At 34.7% G+C, this 26,890-nt stretch overlaps 2 protein-coding genes across 2 annotated transcripts in view; one reads left to right on the top strand and one right to left on the bottom strand.

Annotated features, from left to right (window-relative positions):
- Positions 1 to 5,147, bottom strand: part of LOC127847713 (cilia- and flagella-associated protein 251-like) — a 30,946-nt gene extending 25,799 nt beyond the window's left edge. Inside the window, 3 exon segments of the mRNA XM_052379801.1 lie at positions 2,689 to 2,861; positions 3,060 to 3,269; positions 4,826 to 5,147. Coding sequence (XP_052235761.1) covers positions 2,689 to 2,861; positions 3,060 to 3,269; positions 4,826 to 5,000 — 558 coding nt within the window. The 5' untranslated portion in view covers positions 5,001 to 5,147.
- Positions 5,148 to 19,585: 14,438 nt separating this feature from the next.
- On the top strand, positions 19,586 to 26,336 carry LOC127848859 (uncharacterized). Its single transcript, XM_052381521.1, has 3 exons — positions 19,586 to 19,989; positions 23,819 to 23,961; positions 25,164 to 26,336. Exons 1-3 carry the CDS (start codon positions 19,736 to 19,738, stop codon positions 25,382 to 25,384), a joined length of 618 nt encoding a protein of 205 aa, XP_052237481.1. The 5' UTR covers positions 19,586 to 19,735; the 3' UTR covers positions 25,385 to 26,336.
- Positions 26,337 to 26,890: the final 554 nt, after the last annotated feature.

Raw genomic sequence — 26,890 nt, forward strand, 5'->3', positions numbered from 1 at the left:
GAGATATTTAAAGATAACCTTAAACAATTTTCTACAAACAGAAAGATGCATAATTCTGCTGAATTGCAGGCATGAGTAATGGAGATTGGTCAGGGTCCTTACATAATAAACCCAAATATTTGCGTTTTTAACTGTGCCAATATCCTTAGTGCATAAACATTGCATAATTCTGCTAAACTAATAATTTAATAGGAAAACTTAAAACTTGTATTCAGTGTTTAATTATAATACTGTCATAATTTTAACAACTTTAATAAAGGTTGGAAAATTAAGTTTAAATCCAAATAAGAATAATTTTGACCATTTTATAAGTTTTGTTTGAAGTTGTTTGAAGTTCAATCAATCTGTGCACTTATAAAAGCACTTGAACTAAAGACAACTAGAGCTTTGTCACAGACGTGACGAATACCCCCACATGCTGCATTGACACATAATATTTTGCATGTTTTCTTCACAAAAAACAGCGGACACCATGCTCAATTTTTAAAATGCACTAAGTGACCCCTGGACCTAGTTTTTGACCCAGAAAGGCCCATGTTCTAACTCGGCCTTAAGATCATCTCCATAAACCTTCTCACCAAGTTTGGGAAAAATCGAATGTAAACTACTTTAATTAGAGAGCGGACACCATGCTGAATGTTAAAAAACGCACTAAGTGACCACATGACCAAGTTTAAGGCCCAGAATGGCCCATGTTCAAACTTGTCCTAGAGATCATTTAAATAAAACTTGTTACCAAGTTTGGTGAGGATTGGATGAAAACTACTTGAATTAGAGAGCGGACAACATGGTGAGGTTTAAAACGCATTAAGATACCCTGTGACCTAGTTTTTTACCCGGCATGACCCATATTCAAACTTGACCTAGACATCATCTAGATACAACTTCAGACCAAGTTTGGTGAAGATTGGATGAAAACTACTTGAATTAGAGAGCGGACAACATTGTGATGTTTAAAACGCACTAAGTGACCCCGTGACCTTGTTTTGACCCGGCATGACCCATATTCAAACTTGCCCTAGACATTATCAAGATACAACTTCTGACCAATTTTGGTGAAGAATTGGATAAAAACTACTTGAATTAGAGAGCGGACAACATGGTGAGGTTTAAAACACACTAAGTGACCCCGTGACCTAGTTTTTGACCCGGCATGGCCCATGTTCGAACTTGACCTACACATCATCTAGTTACAACTTCTGACCAAGTGTGGTGAAGATCGGATTTAAACTACTTGAATTAGAGAGCAGACACAATGTGTAAAATGTACTAAGTAACCCTGTGACTTAGTTTTTGATCTGGCATGGCCCATGTTCGAACTTGGCCTTCAGATCATCTAGATAAAACTTCTTACCAAGTTTGGTGAAGATCGGATGAAAACTACTTGAATAATAGAGAGGACACCATGCTGAATGTTAAAAAAATACACTAAGTGACCCTGTGACCTAGTTTTTGACCTGGCAAGGCCCATGTTTGAACTTGGCCTAAAGATCATCTAGATACAACTTCTGACAAAGGTTGGTGAATATCGGATGAAAACTACTCGAATTAGAGAGCTGGACAACATGCTGAATGTTTAAAACGCACCAAGTGACCCCGTGACCTAGTTTTTGACCCGGCAAGGCCCATGTTCGAATTTGGCCTAGACATCATGTAGATACAACTTCTGACCAAGTCTGGTGAAGATCGGATAAAAACTACTTGAATAAGAGAGCGGACAACATGCTGAATGTTTGAAATGCACAAGGTGACCCCGTGACCTAGTTTTTGACCCGGCCAGGCCCATGTTCGAGCATGGCCTAGACATCATTTAGATACAACTTCTGACCAAGTTTGGTGAAGATCGGATGAAAACTACTTGAATTAGAGAGCGGACAACATGCTGAATATTTAAAACGCACTAAGTGACCCCGTGACATAGTTTTTGATCCAGCAAGGTCCATGTTCAAACTTGGCCTAGACATCATCTAGATACAACTTCTGACCAAGTTTGGTGAAGATCAGATGAAAACTACTTGAATTAGAGAGCGGACACTTAATACGGACCGACAGACAGACCGACAAGTTCACTCCTATATACCCCCCAAAACTTCGTTTGTGGGGGTATAAATACCAGTAGATGTAAAACATATTCGTCGCTGTTCTTCGAAAACGGCGTAAGTCAAATTTGGCGCAAATTGTTATTTGTTTTTATAAGAACGGCTGGTTCACGGGTCATTTTCTGCGAAAACACTAGATTTAATATCCAATTGGAAGGCATAGTTATGAGCACGTGAGAAAATCCTGAACACTCATTGGTGCACTAATTGTTTCTGCAAAAACTGCGTAAGTAAATTTTTCCAACTTTTCAAAAAACATTTTTTAAATATTTTTTGAAATTTTAAAATATATTAATTTAGATAGTCTATGTCAAAATGGGCATACTTTTTATTTATGAAAATATAAAGGCCTGTAGTTGTCATTTTAATTCTAAAAATGGACTTACGCAGTTTTCTCTTTAATATTTTGTTCCTCTTTTAGACTATCTAAATAAGTACAATTAAAAATGTTTTTTTTGCCTATTGAAAAGTTGTAAAAATTGACTTACGCAGTTTTCGAAGAACAGCTTTAAAGGAATGTTTATTAATTATATAAGATAATACATGTGATCAGACAAATCATTGTAGGAATGAAGTGCAGTGTTCATACCAGAGCTGTGTTTGACATGGTGCCTTCCAGTTCTGACTCTGCACGTTCAGGAGAAGGTATCTGTGGAGCATCTGGTATCCTTCGCACCTGCGTATCTGCTGTCACAGATGGCTTTGGGGATTCCGACATAGTTTTCTGCTCTGAGTCAGATTTTTGCTTATGCTCAGGACTCTCTGCAATGTGTTTAAAATAACCACCATGAGTTAACAGAATAGAAAGGAATATGATTTGATAATATCAAATTAATTGCATTGACATTGTAAATGTGCATTTAACTGATAGACTTCCTAAGAATAATAAAAAATATAACATTAGTGATATAAAATACAATGCAATTAATAAGACAATAAAGTCACCAAGCATACACACACCTGGCTTTGGCTCTTTAATAGTTGCCTTATATTGCTCAGGTTCTTCAGCATCCATCTCCAACTGGGCCGGCAGATCATCCCCACCTGTCAGTTGCTCCTCTGCATCCTCCTCAGGTGCCACTTCAGTGTCGTCAAGATTTTCTCCAGACTCTGTTGGTTCCATGATCTGCTCATCTTCTGCAGTTTCAGGCTGAGTAGTGTCTAACTCATCTTCAAATATGACATGTAACAACTTGTTATTATTGAACATGATAAAATACATTTCAGAAATTTGCAGACATGCATTTGTTGATTATTCACTTATAACAGAACTCTCCAAATTATTAAATTGTTTCGCGCTGCAACGCTTCATAATTTTCAGGTTTTAAAATTATCAAAAGATGCATTTAATGGATATTTTAGAGCATGGCAAATGCTTAGTATTACTGTTTCCTCACAAATATTATAACTACAACCAACATTTGCGAATCTGAAATATATTTTTTTATTTGATCAATTTACCAAAATGTGAAAAGGACGCCTGACTTATGTTATGCACAGGAATATAGGGACAATCCTGTGCAAGTGGACTACTGTCTGTGTGTTTTGAAATGTTCCGACACTGTATTTTAAAAATAACTTCAATATCTTTTTTCCTACACAAAACATTATTATTATTTATAAATTTAAGTGCAGGAAATCTAAGTCAGTACAGTATTTTTTAGTGCTGCAACAATACGCAAAAAACTGTATTGCAATATATTGTCAGTTCAAAAACCCGTATTGCAATATATCGCAATATATTGCTAACTTGTACCAAAATTATAACTTGCCAATTACCCGTAAATCCCGTAAATTCCAGTTTTAAAGCAAATTCTGGTAAATATTTACTATAAATGTGCTCAAGAATAACAAGAAACACAAACATTCCCAAATTATCTTAAGTATCAAATACATTTTTGCATTTGTTACTATTTAAAGATGTGATGAAATAACGTCAAACCAGGGCGTTTTTTTTCCACTGCACACGCGTAATTCACCTGACGTGATGTTCCTGTTTTTATACAACACAAAATACACCTATACTTTACATGCTACGTTCTACATGATTGTATAAATTTCGAGCGCTTTTTATTGAGACAAAGGATAAAGCACTTTTTATTTGACGCTAGAATTTTTTTTTGTCGCGTTAGCATTAAAATTTGGAAGCGTGTTTCCGAAATTCGGATTACAAATTTAATAATGCTCAATTCAGAATCGAACGAAACATTTACAGCTGTGCGCAATTAATTCAACGATAATCTGTTCAAAATCATCTAGAGAATGCTCCCACGTAACAACGCTACTCCGCATAATACACTTTTTAGAATGCTTTTTTTTACGTAAATTTTTTTTACACTTCTTTGTTTTGTTCACCTTGTTATCATTATTTCGGATGGCTGTTCTGAACGAAATGTGAATGATTTTTTGTATTTTTTTTGTACCGGTATGATGAAAATCATATTGCAATACAATATGCAGATTGCGTATTGCGATATATATCGATATACCAGTATATTGTTGCAGCACTAGTATTTTTTATCAAACTTTATTAAAGGTGTTAAATTAATTAGTGTATTTTTTCACTTTTTAACAGTATTTGATTTTTTTAAGTAAATAATATGAGAAAATAGCAATTTACTTAATCAATACAATATAATTATTGGTAGTAATATTGTGCTTTCTATCAAATAATTTGGTCGCTAAATGACTAGAATATCCTAACCAAACACCATTATGTTCATTACCTTCACCAGGAACGCCATTTTCATTTGCCTCATCACCTTCAGTTGTCGCATTTTGATTCAGATCGTGAACATCATGAAATTCATCTGTGGCTTCAACTGGTTCAGGACTTGTTGACTTTCGACCAGCATCATCTGCTGTTGGACTTTCGGATTGTCTTCCTTCTTCATCGGCCATTACAGAATGTTCAATGTTTTTATGTACAAATTAGTTCTGTGTTATTGCAAATTTTGCGCTGTTTTGTAAAAATGCATATTATTTAAAAGCTGGTTGGAAAATCCTTAGCAACTTTGTTTATGTTGTCGTTAGCGAGTGTCGCTAAGTAATTTCTTTGTTGAAACAGCAAAGTTTTGCTAACAAAAAGGTTAAAATCTACTAACAGCCGATTACCCCGTTAACATACAGGGTGTGTCGTCATTTCATTTGCTAACGTTTTTACATTGCATTTGAAATAAGTGTTTACTTTTTGTAATAGTTTAAAAACTTACAGATACTTACAGATACTTACAGATGTCGTTCTAGCAGTAGGCTGGTGTCACCATCCTTTAGTGCTAGCTCCTCGTTTTCATCACTAGAATTGTCCTTAATACCTCCAGTAAATTTGAGACACTCCGTGAATTGATATTTAATGGGTTGATCGCTTAGGAATTTATCTAATCGTCTTTCAAAAGAGTGTACCGTCTTGGCGGATATCACCTGTTCGGGTAATTTGTTCCATGTGTCCACAATACGACAACAAAACGAATATTTTCTAACATCCAGTCTTGATCGTAGTTTAAAAAGTTTATGCTCATGCCCCCTTGTTGATTGACTAGAATTTTTCTCGAATAAGTTTGAGACTGCTGGGTCATATTTCATAGTAATTATTTTGTATGCTTCAATGAGGTCTCCTCGAAGTGTTCTATAGGCAAGAGTAGGTAATTTCAATTCATTTAATCTCTCCTCATATGACATTTCGGATAAACCAGGGACTTGTTTGGTGGCACGCCTTTGGACATTCTCTAACATTTCTATGTCTTTTTTTAGATGTGGATTCCAGACTGGATTAGCATATTCTAGGTGTGGTCTTACTAACGATGTGGACAGAGTTTTAAAAACTTCTTTATTTATATATTCAAACGTTCGCCTTATTACTCCAACTATTGAATTTGCTTTATTAACTTTTTCATTTATATGTTTATCAAATTTCAATTTGTTGTCAATAACAACCCCTATATCTTTCTCTTCAATACTTTTTGCAATAGGTTTCAAGTTCCTGTCTAACTTGTATTCAAAGTCACTAGTTTTATTTTTACCAATTCTCATCACTTTACATTTGTCCGGGTGAAATATTAATTTCCATTTATCTGACCATTCTTTCATTTTAAATATATCTTCTTGAAGCAATTCACAATCATTTAGATTCATTATTTCCCTAAAAATTTTAGTATCATCTGCAAAAAGAAATATTTCACTTTCATTTGATAGACTCAGGGGTAAGTCATTTATATATAGTACAAAACATATCGGCCCGAGCACAGATCCTTGCGGTATTCCACTCACAACACTTTTCCATTCTGAACTCGCTCCGTTTACTAAAACACGTTGTTTTCGGTTTCTCAAAAAAGCCTGTATCCAGTCTATATATTTTGACCAAAATTATACATTTTCAGTTTGTGAATTAACTTTACATGACTTACTTTATCGAATGCCTTCATGAAATCACAATAGGCCACATCTGCAGCTCCCCCTTTATCTAAAATTTCAGTCCACCTATCTATAACTGTTAAGAGTTGCAAAACTGTCGAGCGACCAGAGATAAAGCCATATTGCTTGTCACTAAATAACCTGTTTACTTTCATGTGATTCACCATTTCCTCCCTGACAATGGTCTCCATAACTTTACATAATATACAAGTTAGACTAACTGGTCTATAATTTCCCGCATCTTTGCGATCACCCTTCTTAAACAACGCAGTTATATTCGCACATTTCCACTCATCTGGTAATTCACCTTTAGTCCAAGAACTATTAAATATAATCGATAATGGCTTAGCCAAAACTGTACGTAAATCATGAAGTAATCTTGGGTGTAATTTATCCGGCCCCGGGGATTTACTAATATTTAAATTTTTCAACATTGTCTCAACAATTTGCGGAGTTATTTTAAAAAAATCCAAAAATGGTACATCTTGAGGAGCACTAATATCTGGTTGTGTAATATCCTCATCTAAAGTAAAAACTGATGTAAAAAAGTCCGCCAAAACCCCTGCTTTTTCACTATCGTTTGTTGTCATGTCTATTTTATATTCATCTTTATATAAGTCTGTAACTGATACTTTAGTTTTAGTTTTCCTGTTTACATAGTTCCAAAAAGCCTTCGGATTACTTTTAGAATTGTTAGCTATTTTCTTCTCTCTTTGTTTAATCATTTTCCTTGTCAAATTCCTAATTTAATTTCTTGTGCGTTTATAATCCTCATAATCCCTTAAGTCACCTTCTTTTACATATCGGTTCCATAGTCTTTGCTTTTGTCTAATTTTAGATTTTAACTTCTTGCTTTCAAGGTTAACCTTGTTTTTCCTATTTCTATTGACTGATATTTTTGGTATGCATTGGTCAACAGCACTGCCTAAGGTTTCCTTGAATACTTCCCATTGCTCATTTGTACTTAAATTATTACATTTACTGTCCCAGTCTATATTTAGTATTTCCTTCATTCTATCCCAGTCCGCCTTATCATATTTATACACTATTTTTTCACAATTAGGTCCATACCTGTGGACATTAAAACAGTAACTGATAAATGCATGATCACTTTTTCCTAGAGGCGCCTCAATATTCAAATCTGAGATCATACCTTCTTCATTACTGAATACTAGATAAATTAATGATGGTTTGTCTTTACCTCTACCACGGGTACTCTCTTGAACATGCTGGTAGAGAAAACAGTCCCTCACGGATTCCAAAAATTCATACTCCATTTCACCTTGTCCCTGCGATGTGCTTGTATTCACCCAGTCTATTCCTGGATAATTCAGGTCTCCGTTAATCAGCACATGACTGTAATTTCTAGAATATATTTACTTCAAAAGAACATTTAAATTTAAATTATTTTCATTTTCGCTACTGGGACTTCTGTAAATGGTAGTATACATGAATTTTTCATGCTTATTTAGTTCTATTTCAATACAAACATGATCAACAAATGCCACCTTCAATTCAACCTGGTTAAATTTCAAACTTTCGTGTACATATATAAGTATTCCTCTCCCTTTATCATGTTTGCCCAAGTTTAATGGTAAAATTTCATATCCCTCTATAATATACTCGGATAACTGTCTTTCAAACTTGAAATTCTTAGGTTTAACCTCTGAAACTGAAATAATGGCAGGTTTCTCCTGCATGAGGTCCAATCTGGCCCTGATTTCGTGAAGTTTATCTACAGAACACGTATCTGCGTTCGTGAAAATAACAAAAAACTTTTAAAACATATTTACATTGTCCTTTTTTGTCCATTTGTACCTGGATGGGTCTGGGCCACCACGCCTCCACCTTTCCTTACTTTGACGATTCTTCTCTCCCACGGCATTCCGCGCACTACGTGCACGAAATTTTCAGTCTCCTTTTCTGTGCGGTCTTTTGCTTCTTTCTTCAGGTCCTTATCACGCTGACGTTCCTCCTTTGTCATATCGTGCTTAATACCAATCGTCCTGAAATGATTTGATTTAGAAGAAGAAAGTTTATGAGCATTTTTCATGATTCTGATTTAAGCTTCCTCCGTGAAAGTTCCAATTATAACCCGTGGTACCTCGACCTCTTCCTTATTTCCGTCCTTATTCTCAATAACCCTAGTCAAGCCTTTCTTGCCAAATCTTTTCAAATTTTTAATTTCTTCACTATGTACATGGATCCCTATTTCTGTGATTATATCATTTATACAGTCGTTGTCTAACTTTTTACACTCTTCTTTCAAATTACTCTTATTTTCCTTGATACCATAAAATGCTATATTGTTACGTCTATCAAACCTTGACTGGATTTCAGTTGTGGCCTGTTTCACAATGTTCTCGGATGCGACTGCCTCTCCCTTCCCATCAGTTCCGTCCTTTACTTGCTTCAGCCCGGCAAGCTCCTGTTTTACCTCTTTCACGTCCTTTTCAATATCGACTAACCTGGTCTCCACTTTTTCCTGAAACTTGGACAAGAAGTCGTGACACTGATCTTCAATAGATTTACTAGTCTTTACGCTCCCAATAGCCTTGCCTACACAAATATCGCAGAATTAATTTAATTTTTAATGAAGAAAGCGCTTTAAATAAATACAGTCAAAATGTTTGCATAATAAGCAAGTAAGCAATGTTACAAAACACATACAATATGATTTATAAATACTAGAATATGACTCAATAATGAGCCACAAGTATTGACTAATATGATTATAGGTGCTACCTAATTTACGGGCAAAAGCGTTTAAATTTTTTTTGATAACCATGTATTTTTAATATATATATGGATATGATTGTGTTCAAAATATTATAATTGTTGTAATAATTAAGTAATGCATCCAAAAAAATCAATCTTAAAACGAGTTACATGTTCCTAGCTAAAAGATCTAGCATCTTATATATTTTTTTTCTAGCCACAGGAATTTAAAGCTGGTTCGGCGGCTGTGGTATAGTGGGTGGGTAGTCTGCTAACTGGCTTAGTCAATGGGAGGTCTCTGTATTGATCCCTTAAGAGGGTGCATTCTTAAGATAACCCTAAAGATATACTATGGCGTTCCATTTTGGGTTGAAAGTCAAGAAGACCTACAAGGTAAAACGAGAAATGCACGTCGAAGTACAATAATTGTACGTCGACATACACATATAAAATACACTTCGAAGTATATATTTGTACGTCAAAATACTATTTGGACTTCGACATACATGTTTGTACTTCGACGTACAAATTTTCTGAACAGCCAATAAAAAAACTTGTCTCTTTAGCCGCTTTTCCTTCAGATTTATTCATAATAAATGTTTAAAATCTCTTTTTTTAATTGAGAACAAATGAATAAAAAATATCAGAATGGCAAAAAACACATAGAAGTTTCAAGTATTTAATGCATTGAAATAGATTATATACAAATTTAAAGAAAATTCAATTGTTACCTGTTTAAAATTAAAATTATTCAGAATATTGTGAGTATTTATTGATCATGCGGGGCGGAGTATCACGACCATCCAGCGCATTACTGTGTCGGAAATTCCCAACTGTAACCAAACAGTTACCAAAAATTTACGGGATAAATAATGTATAATAACCTCCCCGTTGGTCGTATTTTGTGATAACCATAACTTGCATAAGTCAGAGGTCAATTCCGCCACGCCAGGTCAATAAATACGCACAATATCTATGAGTAAGCGGTCGATCGTCGCATAATTTGGTATAAATAATAATAATAATAATAATGTTCAAAGTCAAATATCTCTAAAAGGAACAGATGTAAGGTGTCTTCTGATTGGCTAACACTCAAGGGTCGGTGAAAATTGTACGTCGAAGTACATATCTCGTTCTACCAAGTAGGTCTTGTATACTTTCGACGTAATGGTACGTCATATAGACAATAAGTACTGGTCCTACCCAGGAAACAGTTTGTTTAATCAAATGTATCAATTCAACTTGACAGCTTGCTAAAGCAGTTGCATTTAGCATACAGTACACTGATTTAACATAATCAAAATCATGTGATGTGTCGAATCCATTTTGATTGACAAATTTGACAGGATTTTTTTTATTCCAATAAGTTTTAGACTGTCAAATAACACACACTACGTATTGAAAGCCATGCCTGGAGCTTTCGTCTGTATACCAATGACTTCATCAGAAGAATGATTTCTACTGTTGGGAAACGTTAACAACGCTAATTGTCTTCTTAATTATTATAAATGTATAATAATGTGTAACAGCATAACAACATACTTGTTTCGCAATTTAATTATTTAATACATACAGGTATCTTGCAGGTTTCTAATTTTCTTTCGGAAACTATTGTTGAATAGTTTAAATTTTGTCGCCACTAAAAACTAGCCATTTTGTAGCAATTCTTAAATCACAGTCTAAACTGCATTCACTAAGCTCTATAGTTACAATTTGAATGCAAATATTAGAATGCATCATGTTATATCATCCATATTTTTTTATTTAAACATTCAAATAACACATAACACAGTACATATATAAAAAGGTATGTGGTATTGTGTAGAGATACAAAACACTTCACATCATTTATTTGCACATAAAATAATAGTTACAAAATAAGTAATACTAAAACACTGTCATCAACCTACAGTACAAGAATATTTACGTATATGAAATTACAAAGTGGTGTTATTTTATTACCTTTTACAAAATTAACAATGCTGGTTTTGTACTAGACATAAAACATTTATCATGGATTAACAAGTAACAACCAATTAATTGATTACACCATAGAAAGGAAATCATATTAATTGCATTATGCATTTACTAAACAAGCTATTTGCTACTGTTTAGAATTACACTATCGTACTAAAAATGATCACAACAGGTACTTAGTGCTTTTACATCCTTGTTGTAAGTTTTGTATTACTAGTTTTACATTTATTGGGAGACACTTGTCGATATACAGACTAAATTTGCATGGGAACTTTCATATTTTTTCAGCATAAGTGCCTTCAAATTGTTAATTTAACAACCCTTTGACATTGTTTGCACATCTGATCTTATTATACCATCGCTAATTTTTGTATATAGATAGACAGATATCTACTTTTCAAAGTTCTATAAAAGTTCACACATGTTGCATCCAAGTAAACCAACAGAACCAATAAAGATCATAACAGATAATAACTGTGTGTATAGCTTGGAAATTTTGATAGTTCAGGAATCCCTCCTTTGTTGATTTCTGTAAACCAAAACTGTCAGTTTTGCTGGATAGAATGGCTTGTGTGATGCCCAGCTCTTGCCTTGGCAGAAAAGCTTCTAAAAACGGAAAACCAACAAATATCTTAAAATTTGATCAATAACGCAGACAATTTAGAAATGTCTTGTTTTTTGTTGACTTCGAATCTGTGAGATTTTGTGGTTTTAGGCCTAAACTTATTATAGTGATATGTAACCTTTCGGGATATCGGTAAAGTGCGAGCAAACGAGGTGTAAATACGTTAAAAATTAAAGCTAAACGACTAAAAAGTTAGATCGGAATATCTTTAAATAAAGTGAATAAATGTGTTTCTAATGGATAACAACGACAACTTACCAGAATATTGCTCATGATCACACGTACAACTTCTTTCTGAGAGCGAATGGAAAATGCGTCACAAATTCTGACAAATAAACAGTAGGGTGTCGTTATTGAAATACCGCGATAATACTGGAAGAATAGAGATGCCAACTATAATGTTTAAAACAAATATTTTTTTAACAAGCGTTTGTGAATTGTCAGGATAATAATAACAATAAGATATCGAAAAGATCAAAGCAAATAAAATCGACAGAAATCTGAGATTCGGCAATATATTTAAGACGGGTTATGTTCACGTAAATTGTGTTTGGTAAAGACTGTCACTATATGTAGTGAACCAGTCTTCGGCTTATGCCTACTGAAGAAGAGTATTCAGGGGAGATAATTGAGTAATGTCTTAATTCTGGAACGGTTGCGAAGAAAAACAAATAATTCGAGAACATTTAGTGCGATTCGCTACACAATTATGATGTCATTCACAAAAAATTTCCTGTGGTATGTATTTACATGTGATTTAGCATATGTCAATGTGTTTTTTATTTGCTCAAGGTCATAAATAGCATCGCGAAAATATATGTCGCGTGGCAAATTTATTTTGAGACGCATCCATATGTGGTATTCTTATGTAATTTTATGTCTAAATTTCCATATGTATGAACGGTCAACGCCCGCTTCGCGGGCTTTTGCCCGTATAATAAACACGTATAACGCTCAACCATATTACTTGTAGAATGCATACTAAGACTTGCCTTTAAAAGCTTTATCAGCATACATAACGTGTCTTTAGAAATACAGATACCTTTTTCACAAATACGAAGGAGCTTGTTAATAAAAGATTAAGGTTAACTAATGAACATTGCAAACCTCATTGACTAAGTGAAAAAGTCGTGTCTGTCAACTTACATCGTCAAAAAGTAGAATATGTAGGTCAGTCTAACTTTTAAGGCGTTATCATTTTTACGATTCACAATTACAAAAGTATACATATATATATATATATATATATATATATATATATATATATATATATATATATATATATATATATATAACTTTATAACTATAAATATATATATATAACTATATATATATATATATATATAGTTATATATATATATTTATAGTTATATATATATATATATATATATATATATATATATATATATAGTTATATAGTTATATAGTTATTAAACAAAAAAGTTATTTTTGTTGTTGTAATAACTGATAATTTGTATAACACATGGACAATTTTCAGGGTTTGGGGAGGGGGAAGCAGCTGGGGGGGGGGGGGCGTAGCATATAATTCCGAATGCATGTGATAACAACGATAGTCAATGATGGACATCTTCATTTCTAATTGCTATAGTTTTGTCAAAGGTAACCTAGTGTTGGCTTTATAGAATTGAGGGTAACATACGTTCTATTATCAAAATGATAACATTTGTAATATGTTCAGTATCACACTTTTATTTTATATTTTTTCAATCACACATTTTGTTTTTAATAAGATATCAGTTCGATAATAGTATTGTACATAATTAAATGAAGGAACACATGTTGCCGTTGTCTGAAAACTTTATCGTATTGTTGTACCGGACTATCATCCAAACTCTCATTTGTTTTGGCTGTTTTTTGTCCTTTTATCAAAATTAGCAAAGCAATCCATATACACTTACATCCAAACTTTACTTTTACTTTGAATGTGTTCATATCTACCTGATATTACGCTGCCTGGTATATTTTAAAACATAAAGTTGTTATATCAGTAAATGTTTTGAGGTAGGTCATATCACTCAGAATCAACTTTCCATTATTTTTTTTTCGTGAACGGAATTTCTCTCCCTCATTGATGATGCTGTTTATTCTGGTGATGGCTGAAACAAAGTAAACCAACAACTTCAATTTCTAAATGAATTGAATTAAATAGTAATCAAATATTTTATACTTTCAGATAATTATATTTATTTATTCAGACATTCACATGGTTATAAACTCGGATAAACACGAAGAACTGTTTCTGCGAGAAAGGTCGTAATGGATATGGTGTCCGCCTAGCGACTGGGACGTCACGAGTTCGATGCCCACTTTGGTTGCGCGTTCTTAAGATCTACCTCCAAGACACCAAGTACTGGTTATAGGCACAGGCAACGTACTCGAGAGAATTGCAATAAGCCTGAGACTTTCGATGAAATCGAGCTAAAATAAATAGGTTTAAACTTAACTAAACTAACTGCACTATATGAATATTATTTGACCTTTCATCATGGTTTGTAAGAAGTTGTAATTGGAATCTCTCCATTTGATTAAATAAAACTTCACTAGTGACCCACTGAACACTGAATATTAAGCCTTTTGCAGGAGATATAACCATCTAGTTGCTAAATGAGTTAACCCCTATAAATTAATCTTGGGTTTTAAAATGTTCTTTTATGTATGTATCGATACATTCCGTAATGGAAATATTTTTAATTATCAAAACATTTTCATAATAATTAACCTAAAATAAATTTGCCTGAAATAGTCGAATGTTGTATATTTATGCGTATTACTCTTTTCCCTATCCTCTTTTTAATAATCTTTCACCTCTATTTCTCTATTTGTACAAGTGTTTATGTGTACCAGTATTAAATTCAATTTTTAATATTTGAATGTTTATTGTGGCTAGTTAAATTATCGCATGACTAACTGTAAAATATTAGACGTCTTTTGGAATGTTTATTATCATGACAGCGACCCATGTTTTATTTATAGTAGTGTATGTATTAAAAATAATAACATGCGACCTTAGCAAAAACGTGTTAAGGTACTATGTGGATGGTTCAGGCGCAGATGAAAAATCGCCGAACAACAACAACCTATTATGAAGCATTTTATGCAGATGTATTTAAATAAATATCGATACCGTCGTTATAATATGCCGGAGCTGCAAATTTTGACATTTTGGGGTTTTCCTATGTTCCGAAGCTACGCATATTCCCGCTTCTTTCTGCCCGGTAGCCATTCAAATAAATCAAGGCCTAAATTAAAATTGAGTTTGTTTGCCCTTTACCGACCGACCCACTTTTTACCCCCCGACCCAAAAAATTTTATTGCGATTTCTGAAAACTTATTTTTTTTATTTTCGTTTTTTTCGACGATGACAAAAGAGCCGAAAGCAATATTTATTCATGTGCGTATTTATATCCCTGTCTATTATTATCGCCCCTGACCGATCTAGGTCGCTCCGATGGTTGGAATTTCATACGCCCCAGAATAGACAGTAATGCAAGCGTCTATAACCAGCATCGCGATCGGCGGTGTTCCGTGAAAATGGCCGAACGACATCATACTTAACCATTGGTTCGCAAAAGTAGTCGGACATATACGAGTTTACGTTCGTTGTACACATGTTGTTAACGTGATCCAAGATGGCCGACAATTAAAAGAAATAACGATGCTCAGCGAGAACAAATAACTATCGAATTTACGACGGACATCATATAATTAGTATCGATTAATGAAAAGAGCGTGTCATTCTACGATTGAGCATAGGTTTTAGATACAAATAAAACTCTCTTTTTTTTGCAAATGTATGAACTGAATGTCACAGAACAAGTGATGAAGTGTTTGAAAATTGGAATGCAGTCTACTCGCAAAGAAAAATACATCTAACAGTTACAGGATGTCGAAAATGCAAAATAAAAGACAAACATGATTTGATTTATATGCAAGTGGATCTGTGTTTAATCAGATTCATGTGCATATTCTGCTCTATTATGTTTGCCACACTGAACAGTTTACTGTAATGGCACGTTAGTGAAATGGATATGTAAAGGTAAACTTATTTAATTTATTAATGTCTCTTAGCTAAATACATCGACAACACTCAAGTATATATGTTTAAAGCGTTAGTATATCCACAAACTGAAACTAACACCCACTGTCCTACAGTGGGACTTACCACCCTCTCCCCCGTTGCGCCTACACCGAAAGGTCCTGCAACGTACCTATCCAGATCCAGAATTTATTTCCCCAAATCAAGTTTTTATGCTTATGTTAGTTGCAATAATACAACTCACAGCTATTGACCCTCTGAGCTGTACGTATGTACTCATAAACGCTCAGAGCATTCAAGAAGAAATAATGCTTTATAATAATGTTCAGTTTGCACTTTTATGAATTTTCTTTTCCATGCTGAGACTATGCACTTACCGGTCAAACACTTAAAATTGAGGCCTGTAAAAACTTCAACAGGCCTTTGAATTGTTTCTCCTGGTAGGCAAGTCTGGCCTGTAAAATGTAATGGTCTTTCGCCACGTCTGAATTTTTCCATTTAAGGCTTTGGGCTGTCTTTCTACACTCCTTCAATGCTTGTTGCATGCTAATTAAGCCCAATTTAAGGGAAAGGTTTAAGTTAAAAATAAAAGCTGTCTGGCTGTTAAATAATTATAAATGCATTTGAGCAATTAAAATCATATAATGAACAAATATTTGATGTAATAAATAACACACAAGCATGCATTTGATATTAATATATGCAAGAAACAGCAAACAAGATAATGTTAAGCTACATAGGGCTTCGTACACTGCAACAGTGCTTTAATAAAAGTGTTTTAAATATTCATAGACTATTAGTGTATTAAAAATATTATTTCTCAAATAAAATAAAATAATTTTCCTACCTACCTACCCACCTGTAAAATTTAGGGTCGGTAAAGGGCAAACCAACAATATTTTAATTGTGGCCCAATCAAAACTTGTACAACTGAACATGTGATAAAATGCTGGATTTCCGTTGGCTATTTTTTTCTATCATATATAAAATACCGAAACTGCACTGAATGCAGCTCCGGCATTTCCATGCGAAGAAAAGTCAACAAAAAAATGCCGGACGGACAAGTGTGCTGGTAAATCGACTCAAACACAAAGGTAAGTTGATTAAATAATATGCTTTTATACTTTTTCATTAATGTATTTATCCTTGATGCAGTATATGTTCTAGAAACCATGTTGTAAATCATATTCAGGCGAATAAGTGTCATTTAAAATGTCAGTATGAAGAAGTCAAATCCATGCGCCAAGAAATAGACATAAACAATGAATATGCGATTGATTTGAGATGTAAATTGTAGTGTTATAATTGTTAAATAATTCTGCATGAAACATGGCACAAACTTATTCATTAAACTGTGTTTTTAATTCAATTGTGTAGCTCCGGCATTTTATATTTTTGTTTGAAAACGTCATACTGCATTTTCATATGTAGCTTCGGCATTTTATATAATATAGGTTATTGCATCTGTTTGGGAAAATATTGTGTAAGACGAACTGTCGAGCTGCTCTGATCAACTGTTAATTATCATGTAATCTTTTCTTGTTTGATTTATTGTTGAAACTAAGCTTGCAAAATGTACGGAAAGTTTATATATATTCCGAATAACAAGTCAAATAATTTGCCCCCAACAAGATCGTACCCAAGTAGAGTGCACTCTTACCCTAGTTGATCTATTAATTTTCCTTCATTATTGGCACGTTAAAAGGTTCGCAAGTATGCAATATGTGATTTTGCAATATGGAAAAATGAGTGCACACTTTCTTTATGTGGAATAAAGAAGGATAAATATAAAAGTAAACTATAAATCTACACACGTTTTGGTTTTTACTCTGTAGTTCGTTTAGATTCAATAAAGGCCTGTGGAATATTTATTGTCTTTCAATATACATGTACTAGTACATAGCACTGCATCTATTTTAATGTGATTATATTATACACACTATGGGTCTGTATGTGATGTTAGAAATTTAGGCATATTGTTAAGATCTAAACTGCTTGACCTTTGATAGATCTATCTTTGTTTCTACATGTCGATACAACGCAAAAAGGCAAATTGTCTACAGTAATACGATCGGGTGCATCCAAAAGATGAAACTCAAATTCCAATAATCCGTAAACCACATAGAAAAAAATATCATGTTTTGCGTAAAAGGTTTCACTCGGTGCGATAGAAGGCTTTAAGAAGTAAAGCTTCCTAGGTTTTAGTAAACAAATGTACGAGTGGCAAACAGGTCGGGTCTGAATGTGATTCCTAGTAATCTAGCATCGAATTCATTTCCAAGATATTTGCCTATTCTAGGGATAGAGTACTGAACTTAAGTAAATCGAAATGATAACCGGAACCGTACCGAATCGTTTAAACATAATACTTTATTGTTCAATAGTATCAGAGTTGTATATAAATTGGATCCCGTTAAGACGCCTTGTAATTCAATGTCTCACCTAAGTCGGCGTCTCACTAGGCTCTAAGCTATGTACATCTCTGATAATATTGCATAATATGGTGGAAATAACGACACAATTTCAATTTACCGGAACTTGAGTGGAACCGGACCGGAACCAGTAATCATGTCAATTTAATAATGCGCAGCACTGTAGCAGTGAGCGGATTTATATCACATTACTTGCATCTTTTTTTATTTTTGCCGCAGGTTACCCATGAGTGGAGAAAGCGACACAGAAAGTGACTTTGAGACAAATTTGCAGACATATAAATGTCACATTTGCAATTTTAAACCAATCTTTGGGAATCATATTTATATATTAGAACAGATTGTGGAGATTGGACCATACCTAATCAATTTGCCAAATGGTCAATTGTATGTCCGGTGTCAGTTTGATGACTGCAAGCGTTACTATCATTTGACATGCATTCATCCGTCATTTCCGGACGAGTCGCTCAATTACGATCATCTAGACGATCAGCGTGAAAACGGGATACATTGCCCAAAGTGTGAGCCTTTTTTTGTTGTTTGTAAGTCCTTGCTCTTAGCTGCACTGTCCCTATAGGAGGATACCTTGTACAACTGGCTTGCTGAAGAAGATTCTGAACATGGTTTTCCGACACCAACACCAAGTAAACCTCGTGCTAATAATGAAAACAAACAGGCAAGAGAATCAGCTGTGAAGTATCTCAACGAGGTGCACGTTTTTCCCAGAGCGAGTGTCATTTATATTTGGATTATTAAACATACAGTGAATTGTTCCTCACACTTGATGTGAACACAATCTCTATGCGCGTTACATAGTAATAACCTCTCTAAATGTATATCTTTCAGAGTACGTGTACGTCCGGTATGGTCAATACCAGGAGCTGCAGTGATGTGGACGCGAACATGCCGAACTATTGGACACCCTCTGGTACAAATATAACGAAGACTCTCAGTCGTGGGAACTTCTATATCCGGATACATCCGACATTCTATTTTTGGAACGGAATGCCACTCTTGCCATCAAGCACGCGCAGTTTTCCGACACCGGACGATACAAATGCACGCGTCCTTCCGGAAAGTCATTCCAATCAGACGAGTCAGGGACAGTGTTCGATCTAAAAGTTGTCGTCTGTGACCCGCTAGAACGTGGTCCGTTTATGGCAAGCGGTTCGACGCATAATCCCAAGAAACTAGGTTTCTCATGAGAACCTAGGTTTTCAAATGAGAACCTAGGTTCTTGTGAAAACCTAGGATACCAAACGAGAACTTAAGTTCTCAGAATGAGAACCAAGGTTCTCATGAAAACCTAGGTTCTCATTTGAAAACTTGGGTTCTTGAAGCCATGTGCAATCTTCAAGCGAGAACCTAGGTTCACATTCTGAGAACCTAGGTTCTCATTCTTAGAACCAAGGTTCTCATGAGAAACCTAGTTTCTTGGGATTATGCGTCGAACCGCTTGCCATATCCGTTCACAATAGCGCCATTGCCCTGCGGTGTGACGTCAGCAAAAGTGGGTGATCACGTGACTATCCCTTGCACAGGATATTTCGGTTGCGATCAAGATGACGTCAGAATGGTGACATGGTTCATGAAAGCCAAGGCTAGCGATTATAGCTCGTGGACAGAAGTTCCTGCAGCAGACGACAGAATCACGCAAACACAGATCGACAAGTAAGTATGCTCCCTAATAGTAAAGGCCTTATTCTCTTCAATGTTGAAAGTCCTATTATATTTTGAATCTAACAAAACGAGCAGTTAAAACATAACTTATGGGTAGAAAAGAAAGCACTTTTAGAACTTTTGCAACTTGTTCTTGTGAAGACTGACCAGTACAATTTAAATCATATAAAGGAAGATGTATTTTGACTTAGTCAATAACATATTGAACAATATAAGTCAAGTCAAGCTAACTTCATTTTTAGCGAGGCTGTTTTCGGAGAAAACCCGAGCTATTGTCATAGCCAGCTCGTCCGCCGTCCGCCGTAGGCGTCGTGATAAAACCTTAACATTGGCTCTAAAATCAAAGTGCTTCCACCTACAACTTTGAAACTTCATAGGTAGATGCACCTTGATGAGTTCTACACGCCATACCCATTTTTGGGTCACTAGGTCAAAGGCTAAGGTCACTGTGACCTCTAATATCAAACTTTAACATAGGCTCTAAAATCAAAGTGCTTTCACCGACAACTTTAAAACTTCATATGTAGTTGCACCTTGATGAGTTCTACATGCCACACCCATTTATGGGTCACTAGGTCAAAGGTCAAGGTCACTGTGACCTCTAAAAAAAATCTGACAAGCTTTCGCAGCCGAGCGTGGCACCCGTTATGCGGTGCTCTTGTTATACTCAACTGAGCACATTGTCGTTGGTTGTTGTTTTTTTTCGGCGTTAGCTGTATACGCCAGCTTTTCACCTTACCTGACCTTTGTAACTGTCCAATAAAATTCAAATAAAATTTCCCGCGGATAGTTCAGAATGAATACACTTCAGTTATCCCATAGGCTGATATGAGCATACCATCAGAACATTGGAAACATGTCCGCGTCTTTGTAACACTGTTTTACTGCGTGTTCAGCATGAAACAATTTTATCTCTAATGAAAAGGCTAAATAGATAGAACAATTTTACACTCAATCTCGACATCAATACAGTTTGTGCGTCCACCTCTTATTTTCAGGGCAACAGCGTTTTTACTTAAAGGCTATGTTCTCATTTTAGTACTGACTTTCATATTCCTATCAACATGTTAACATGTAAAAGTATAAAAAGCAGTGGAAGCGTGGCCTCACTTTAATGCATTGCATTTCAATCCGAAAGTTATCAGGGTTTATTTACAGGTCATCGCTGCGTCCGAAGACGCTTATGTGCTGACCTGAGTTCGTGGCCAGTTTGTTATATAATATAGACCCTATCCGTGAACTAGGTTAACTGAGATTTTCTTTAGACCACAAAAGATGTTAAATGAAGATATTCAGCGATACAATTATGGTATGTCAATAATAGAGTCTTTATGTGTTTTCAACAATACCATGATAAATATTATTTTAAATTAATTTAACAAGAATTATTCCACCATATTGCCTAATGTATTAAGCATGAGCGCGATGATTCTCGATACTGTTAATAATCGAATCAAAAAGCAATGCCCGACAAACCACTAAAACAGGTTTGTTCGAAGAACGCGCGTATAAATATCTAAAATATGTACGGATACTTCGCGTGTGGCCGGTTGACTCATATGTTTAAATTTCACTTCCATTCTTCATTTGGTTTTCTGTTTTGTATATATAGGTTTATGACCAGCAATATGTAATTATGTAAAATAAGCCGCGAAAACTCCGCGTAACATCCCGTATTGCGTGTGGTCCAGCTAAGAACTACAGAAAAAGACATTCGCTATCCTTGGTCTCATTTTTTGAACTCTTTACCTTTCACAAACTCAAACCACAATCAACGCCGTATATCTTTTTTAAAGATATTTCTTGTTTGCATTTAAACGTTTATAGCCCCATGACCCTAATCAAAAAGAATTTTTGTATGACCTTAAGGTTATTTAAATATAATTAAAAACATTATCGCTTTTAAAATGGTCACCCTTTAATCAAATCAAATTGAATCAGAAGCGGATAATAATGTGTTAAACAATAAATCTAGTGGATACATTTTACTGCATAAATTGAATGTATTCAATAAATAAAATAATTAACGTTAATCCAATAAACAAATGACAGGGTAGATCTAGTATCGTACATAAAGTGTAAATAAGTTATATAGTAATATTATGATTTAAAAGACATGTTTGTTAATTGTACTGATCTGCGATATAAAAGGATGGTCGCACAACGAATATTTCGACGCTGTTGGTCGCATTAATTTAATATTGCGGTTGGATTGAATCACAGGTAATATTGCACAAGCTGATGAAATATATAAGTTTCATTTAAAAAAATGAGGGTGCGTCTACCTGGTAAAACCTGTAAATTATTAAATATCATAGTGTACGTTATTAATAGTTTTACCAATTTAGACATTCCCTTGATTTAACCAGGAAATGACTGGGTTTAATATGTATTAATATAAGTGTTTATCACATGGTTTACATGATGTTTTTTGTGTGTAAACATTCACTGTCAATAATGTTTTCGTACGTACGTGTAAGATAATTAAAGCGTTTTACTTGATAGCATCACTGATCAATCGCATCTCACTATTTTGGTGTCGCATGATTTCTCCACGAACTGATTTCGCGTACGTAAACGAATTTTAAGATTTAAAAACTCTTCTTTAATAACTTTGGACGATTTCCTCCGTACGCAAGCATGTGACGCTCGTTATTTAATGCAATATTTCATTAAATTCGTTCAGAACAAAACTTAATAAGTAGACGAGGCGGCTGAATTAGTTGGAAGGAGATTATTGGACATACCTTAGTTAGTAGACTTGCTTAGTTGATAGGAAGTAGAAGGGACGGTTGGCTTAGTTGGTAGTAAGTAGAGGGACGTTTGGCTTAGTTGCTACTAAGTAGACGTGGCGGTTGGCTTTGTTGGTTATACATACATGTATACGGGGCGGCTGACTTAGTAGGTAGTAAGTAAAAGGGACGGTTGGCGTAGTTGGTAGTAAGGAGACGGGACAATGTGCTTTGTTGGTAGTGAGTAGACGGGACGGTTAGCTTAGTTGGAAGTGATTAGAAAGGACGGCTGATACAATTGGTAGTAAGTAGACAGGACGGCTGGCTTAATTGGTAGTAAGTAAATGGGACGGTTAGCTTAGTTGGAAGTGATTAGGAGGAACGGCTGATACAATTGGTAGTAAGTAGACGGGACGGCTGGCTTAATTGGTAGTAAGTAGATGGGACGGCTGACTTAGTTGGTAGTAATTCGACGGGACAGCTGGCTTAGTTGGTAGTAAGTAGACGGGACTGCTGGCCTAGTTGGTAGGGGATCGCTAATCGAAATCACAGCCAAAAAGATATCGGTGAGCTGTTTAGGATTTGGTGGTATAATGATTGTGAAGGCCATTTGTCCCCTACCTCTGATTCAAGTTATGAAGTTTTACAAAACTTGCAATTGAAATTGTAAATAAACTTTACTTGACAACGAACACTTGATCTTAAGTTACTTTAACGCTGTCACAACAAAATTATTAAAATGGAATTGATTTAAAATGAATTTAAACGCCCAATATCGTTGTCAATTTGTTGACTTAGATTTCCATTTTTATGATTGATATTTGACTGTGAACATCAAATTAAGAAAACCAATGACAAACATGCATATCCATGCATGGAATTTCTGACGAAATTCTAGACCTCGTTCAGTTAAATTCGATATGAAATGATGACTGGTGACAGATGCTTGTTTAAAATATTGAAAGATCACGGACATATTGACCATCCCTCTAATAGCACTCATTATAAAGGATCAAACTCACAATGTCCTCAAAATTGTATGAAAAATATTTACGAAGAACCTTAATTTGAACTGTCATCTTTTGTAGCCATGACGGCGTCTTGGCGTCAAATATGACCGTCTCCAACGTCGAAGTTCGGGACGCAGATCTTGAGTTTATTTGCATCCTCTTCTCTGACCAGTATTTGGAGGGTCAGACGAAAGTGGTCACATCACTCTACGTCGTAAATGGTAAGTTTATGTGAATCCTCTTCTCTGACCAGTATTTTGAGGGTCAGACGAAAGTGTTCACATCACTATACGTCGTGAATGGTAAGTTTATGTGCATTCTCTACTCTACATACTACTTTGAGCGTCAGACAAAAGTGTTTACATCACTACGTCGTTAATGGTAAGTTCACTAGTATCATCTTCTCCCCACACTACTTCTAGGGTCAAACAAAAATGTTCACATCACTACGTCGTGAATGATAATTTTATATGCATCCTCTACTATACAGTACTTCTAGGGTGAAACAAACCTTTTCTCATCACTCTCCGTTTGACACTGTACGCTTATAATTGTATATACAGTACATCCTGAACGCAAGTACGTTCTACCGGTGATTTTTTTATATTACGTACGCATAGTCCAGTGCAAAATGTTGTTATGACGTCAGATTATCAAAACGTTGTTTACGGTAATCGTGTGCAGTGGTCGGCTGAAAACATACACTCACAGGTAAGTATTTTTTTTTAATGCTTTGTCCCCAATAGTTGGTTATTACTTGTTATTGAGTCTCTGTATGAACACGCTTTATAATTTAAATAATATGTTATCACGTAATGAGAAATATTGCTTCTGGTTTTAATTGTTAGCACCAATTAATTATTGCGAAACGTAATTGCATTCTACGCATTTAACTGGAGTCAACTGATGTCACCAAACTTATTGAGAATAACAGGTTACTGTCATATCGTTGTGTAATATATCAGCTGAGGCTTAGAATAAAAGAACGGTGAGTTTGTTATGTTACACAACGATAGGACAGTAACCTGTTTTTCTGTATATCATACCTCTACGTCAATATTTTAAAATAAAAAATATAATATAATCGCTATTACGCTTCATGTTAAGCGTGAATAAATATGATGTTTTAAGTTTGACGTTTTAATAATGGCGTAATACGCACTTGCGTTTATTATTTTAAAAGCGTGTTTGTTTTAGCTGTGTTGCTTTTTGTGTCTTAAATATATAACACCTCGGTATTTGTTTAGTTGAATCTGATTCTTGTTTTACCAAAATGATGAATTTATAGTTGATTCCGAGTAATATGACCTACCTCCAAACATGACGTGGTATTAAAGAAATTTATCAAGCAGCGTTATATCAGGCAAAGATCACTGAAGTGGTATTATAAAAAACAAGGCTTGACCGGTATTATCAATTTCAGAAAAGAAGACAGGGGCGGACGCATCGATGTTTCTTCCGGTGATAATCATTCCTGCAGCAGCAGCGTCCGTTGTCTTGGTGACGTTACTAGCAATGTGTTTATGTCACCTAAAAGCGAGGCGGAACTTAAAATCTGCGTCAGACGGAAACGTTAGTGACGCCACGCGGTTCATTCACAGACAGATCGTTATGACCGACGCAGTTAAGCCGAGTCTTGTTTGATCTGAGACCTTGTGTTGTATCAAAGATTTCGCAGGAAATTTTAAGTAACGACGAAATTTTGCAGTTTAGAACATAGTCGCTTTAATGTGATCTGAATGTACCTGATATAAAAGGGCTTGTGGCAAAATAAAACAAAACTTTATACAATGTCATCATTCGATTTGCATTAGATAATGGTACTTTATACAATGTCATCATTAGATTTGCAATAGATATTGGTACTTTATACAATGTCATCATTAGATTTGCAATAGATATTGGTACTATACATTGTCATCATTAGATTTGCAATAGATATTGGTACTATATATACAATGTCATCATAAGATTTGCAATATATTTTGGTACTTTGGACGCGTACTGTTTCGGATATAAAAGATATCGCGCTGTGTATGTTTCCAACGATGGTGAATATTTTTTTTTGCACTTAATTTCATTGATATAAGGATAAGAATACTGTGCGCAATATTCAATATGCAGACGTTATAACACAGCGCTGTATTGGTTACTTTTCAATTACGTATTTGACATGCTGTCCATGCCAACCTTTCTCTTGATCTGTGCGCATTTATTTACTGAATGTTGTTAACTTGTCATTTGTTATATTAATATCGCTCTAGGAAAATCGGGATTGGCTCATGTGCTTAAAGTGTCGTCCAAGATTATCCTGTACAATCAGCACAGACTAATCAGGGACGACACTTAACGTACATGTATTAAGCCCCGTTTTCACAGAACGTTGCTTATATCATGATGTATTGATATACGTGTATACATTTTTCATGGAGTGTTTAATTGTTTCTTCAATTGATTGTTCAAATTGTTAATTATTGTTAATATACATTTTAATTATGTTGATGTATATACATGTATATGTTAATATATTACGGTACTTGTCAAATATTGTTCGTCCATGTTGTGTCAAATATTTATTTGAAAATATGTTTACATGTTCATGCATTTTATGATGATTGTTTTACACAATAAAAGATAACACACATTAATAATAGAATTATGTATTTGTTAAATTGTATTATGCATTAGCCACAGTGTTTAAGACGTCCTCTCAGATATTTTGATGCGATTCATCATCTTTCTTTACATCAGCCGTTCATTTACAGCTGAACGAATCAAATAGGCGCGTGATTTATATTAATAATAGTATTTTTGACCTGTTTCTCTTCGGTTTGCGGACCACAAACAGCTGGATTTAAATACAATATTTATTGTAAATGTGTATTTTCCGGCAATAACATTATGTGTACAATATAGTAAAAACAATTTACAAAATAAATATGTTTTATGAATGCAATGTATAATTGAGCGAATTTTTCAAATCAAAATCACATCATTTCAAAATGGAATTTCTACAAAAATAACAATATATAATAGTTTTACTAATGCAAGCAATGAACACGTCAATAAGAAGGCCTCGTTCTGGGAAAACTGGACCTGAATTCATGTGCGTAAAGTCTCGTCTCAGATTAGACTGTGCCTTAACTCGAT

This window comes from Dreissena polymorpha, chromosome 10 (genome assembly GCF_020536995.1).
Source record: "Dreissena polymorpha isolate Duluth1 chromosome 10, UMN_Dpol_1.0, whole genome shotgun sequence".
Lineage (NCBI taxonomy): Eukaryota > Metazoa > Mollusca > Bivalvia > Myida > Dreissenidae > Dreissena > Dreissena polymorpha.

What these genes read in the sequence shown, in the direction of transcription:
- LOC127848859 (XM_052381521.1), top strand. Translation starts at nt 19,736, where the DNA reads ATGAGAAACCTAGTTTCTTGGGATTATGCGTCGAACCGCTTGCCATAT. An exon ending in ACGCAAACACAGATCGACAA is followed by an intron (nt 19,990 to 23,818) that starts GTAAGTATGCTC and finishes CATCTTTTGTAG; the next exon opens with CCATGACGGCGTCTTGGCGT. An exon ending in ATCACTCTACGTCGTAAATG is followed by an intron (nt 23,962 to 25,163) that starts GTAAGTTTATGT and finishes TATCAATTTCAG; the next exon opens with AAAAGAAGACAGGGGCGGAC.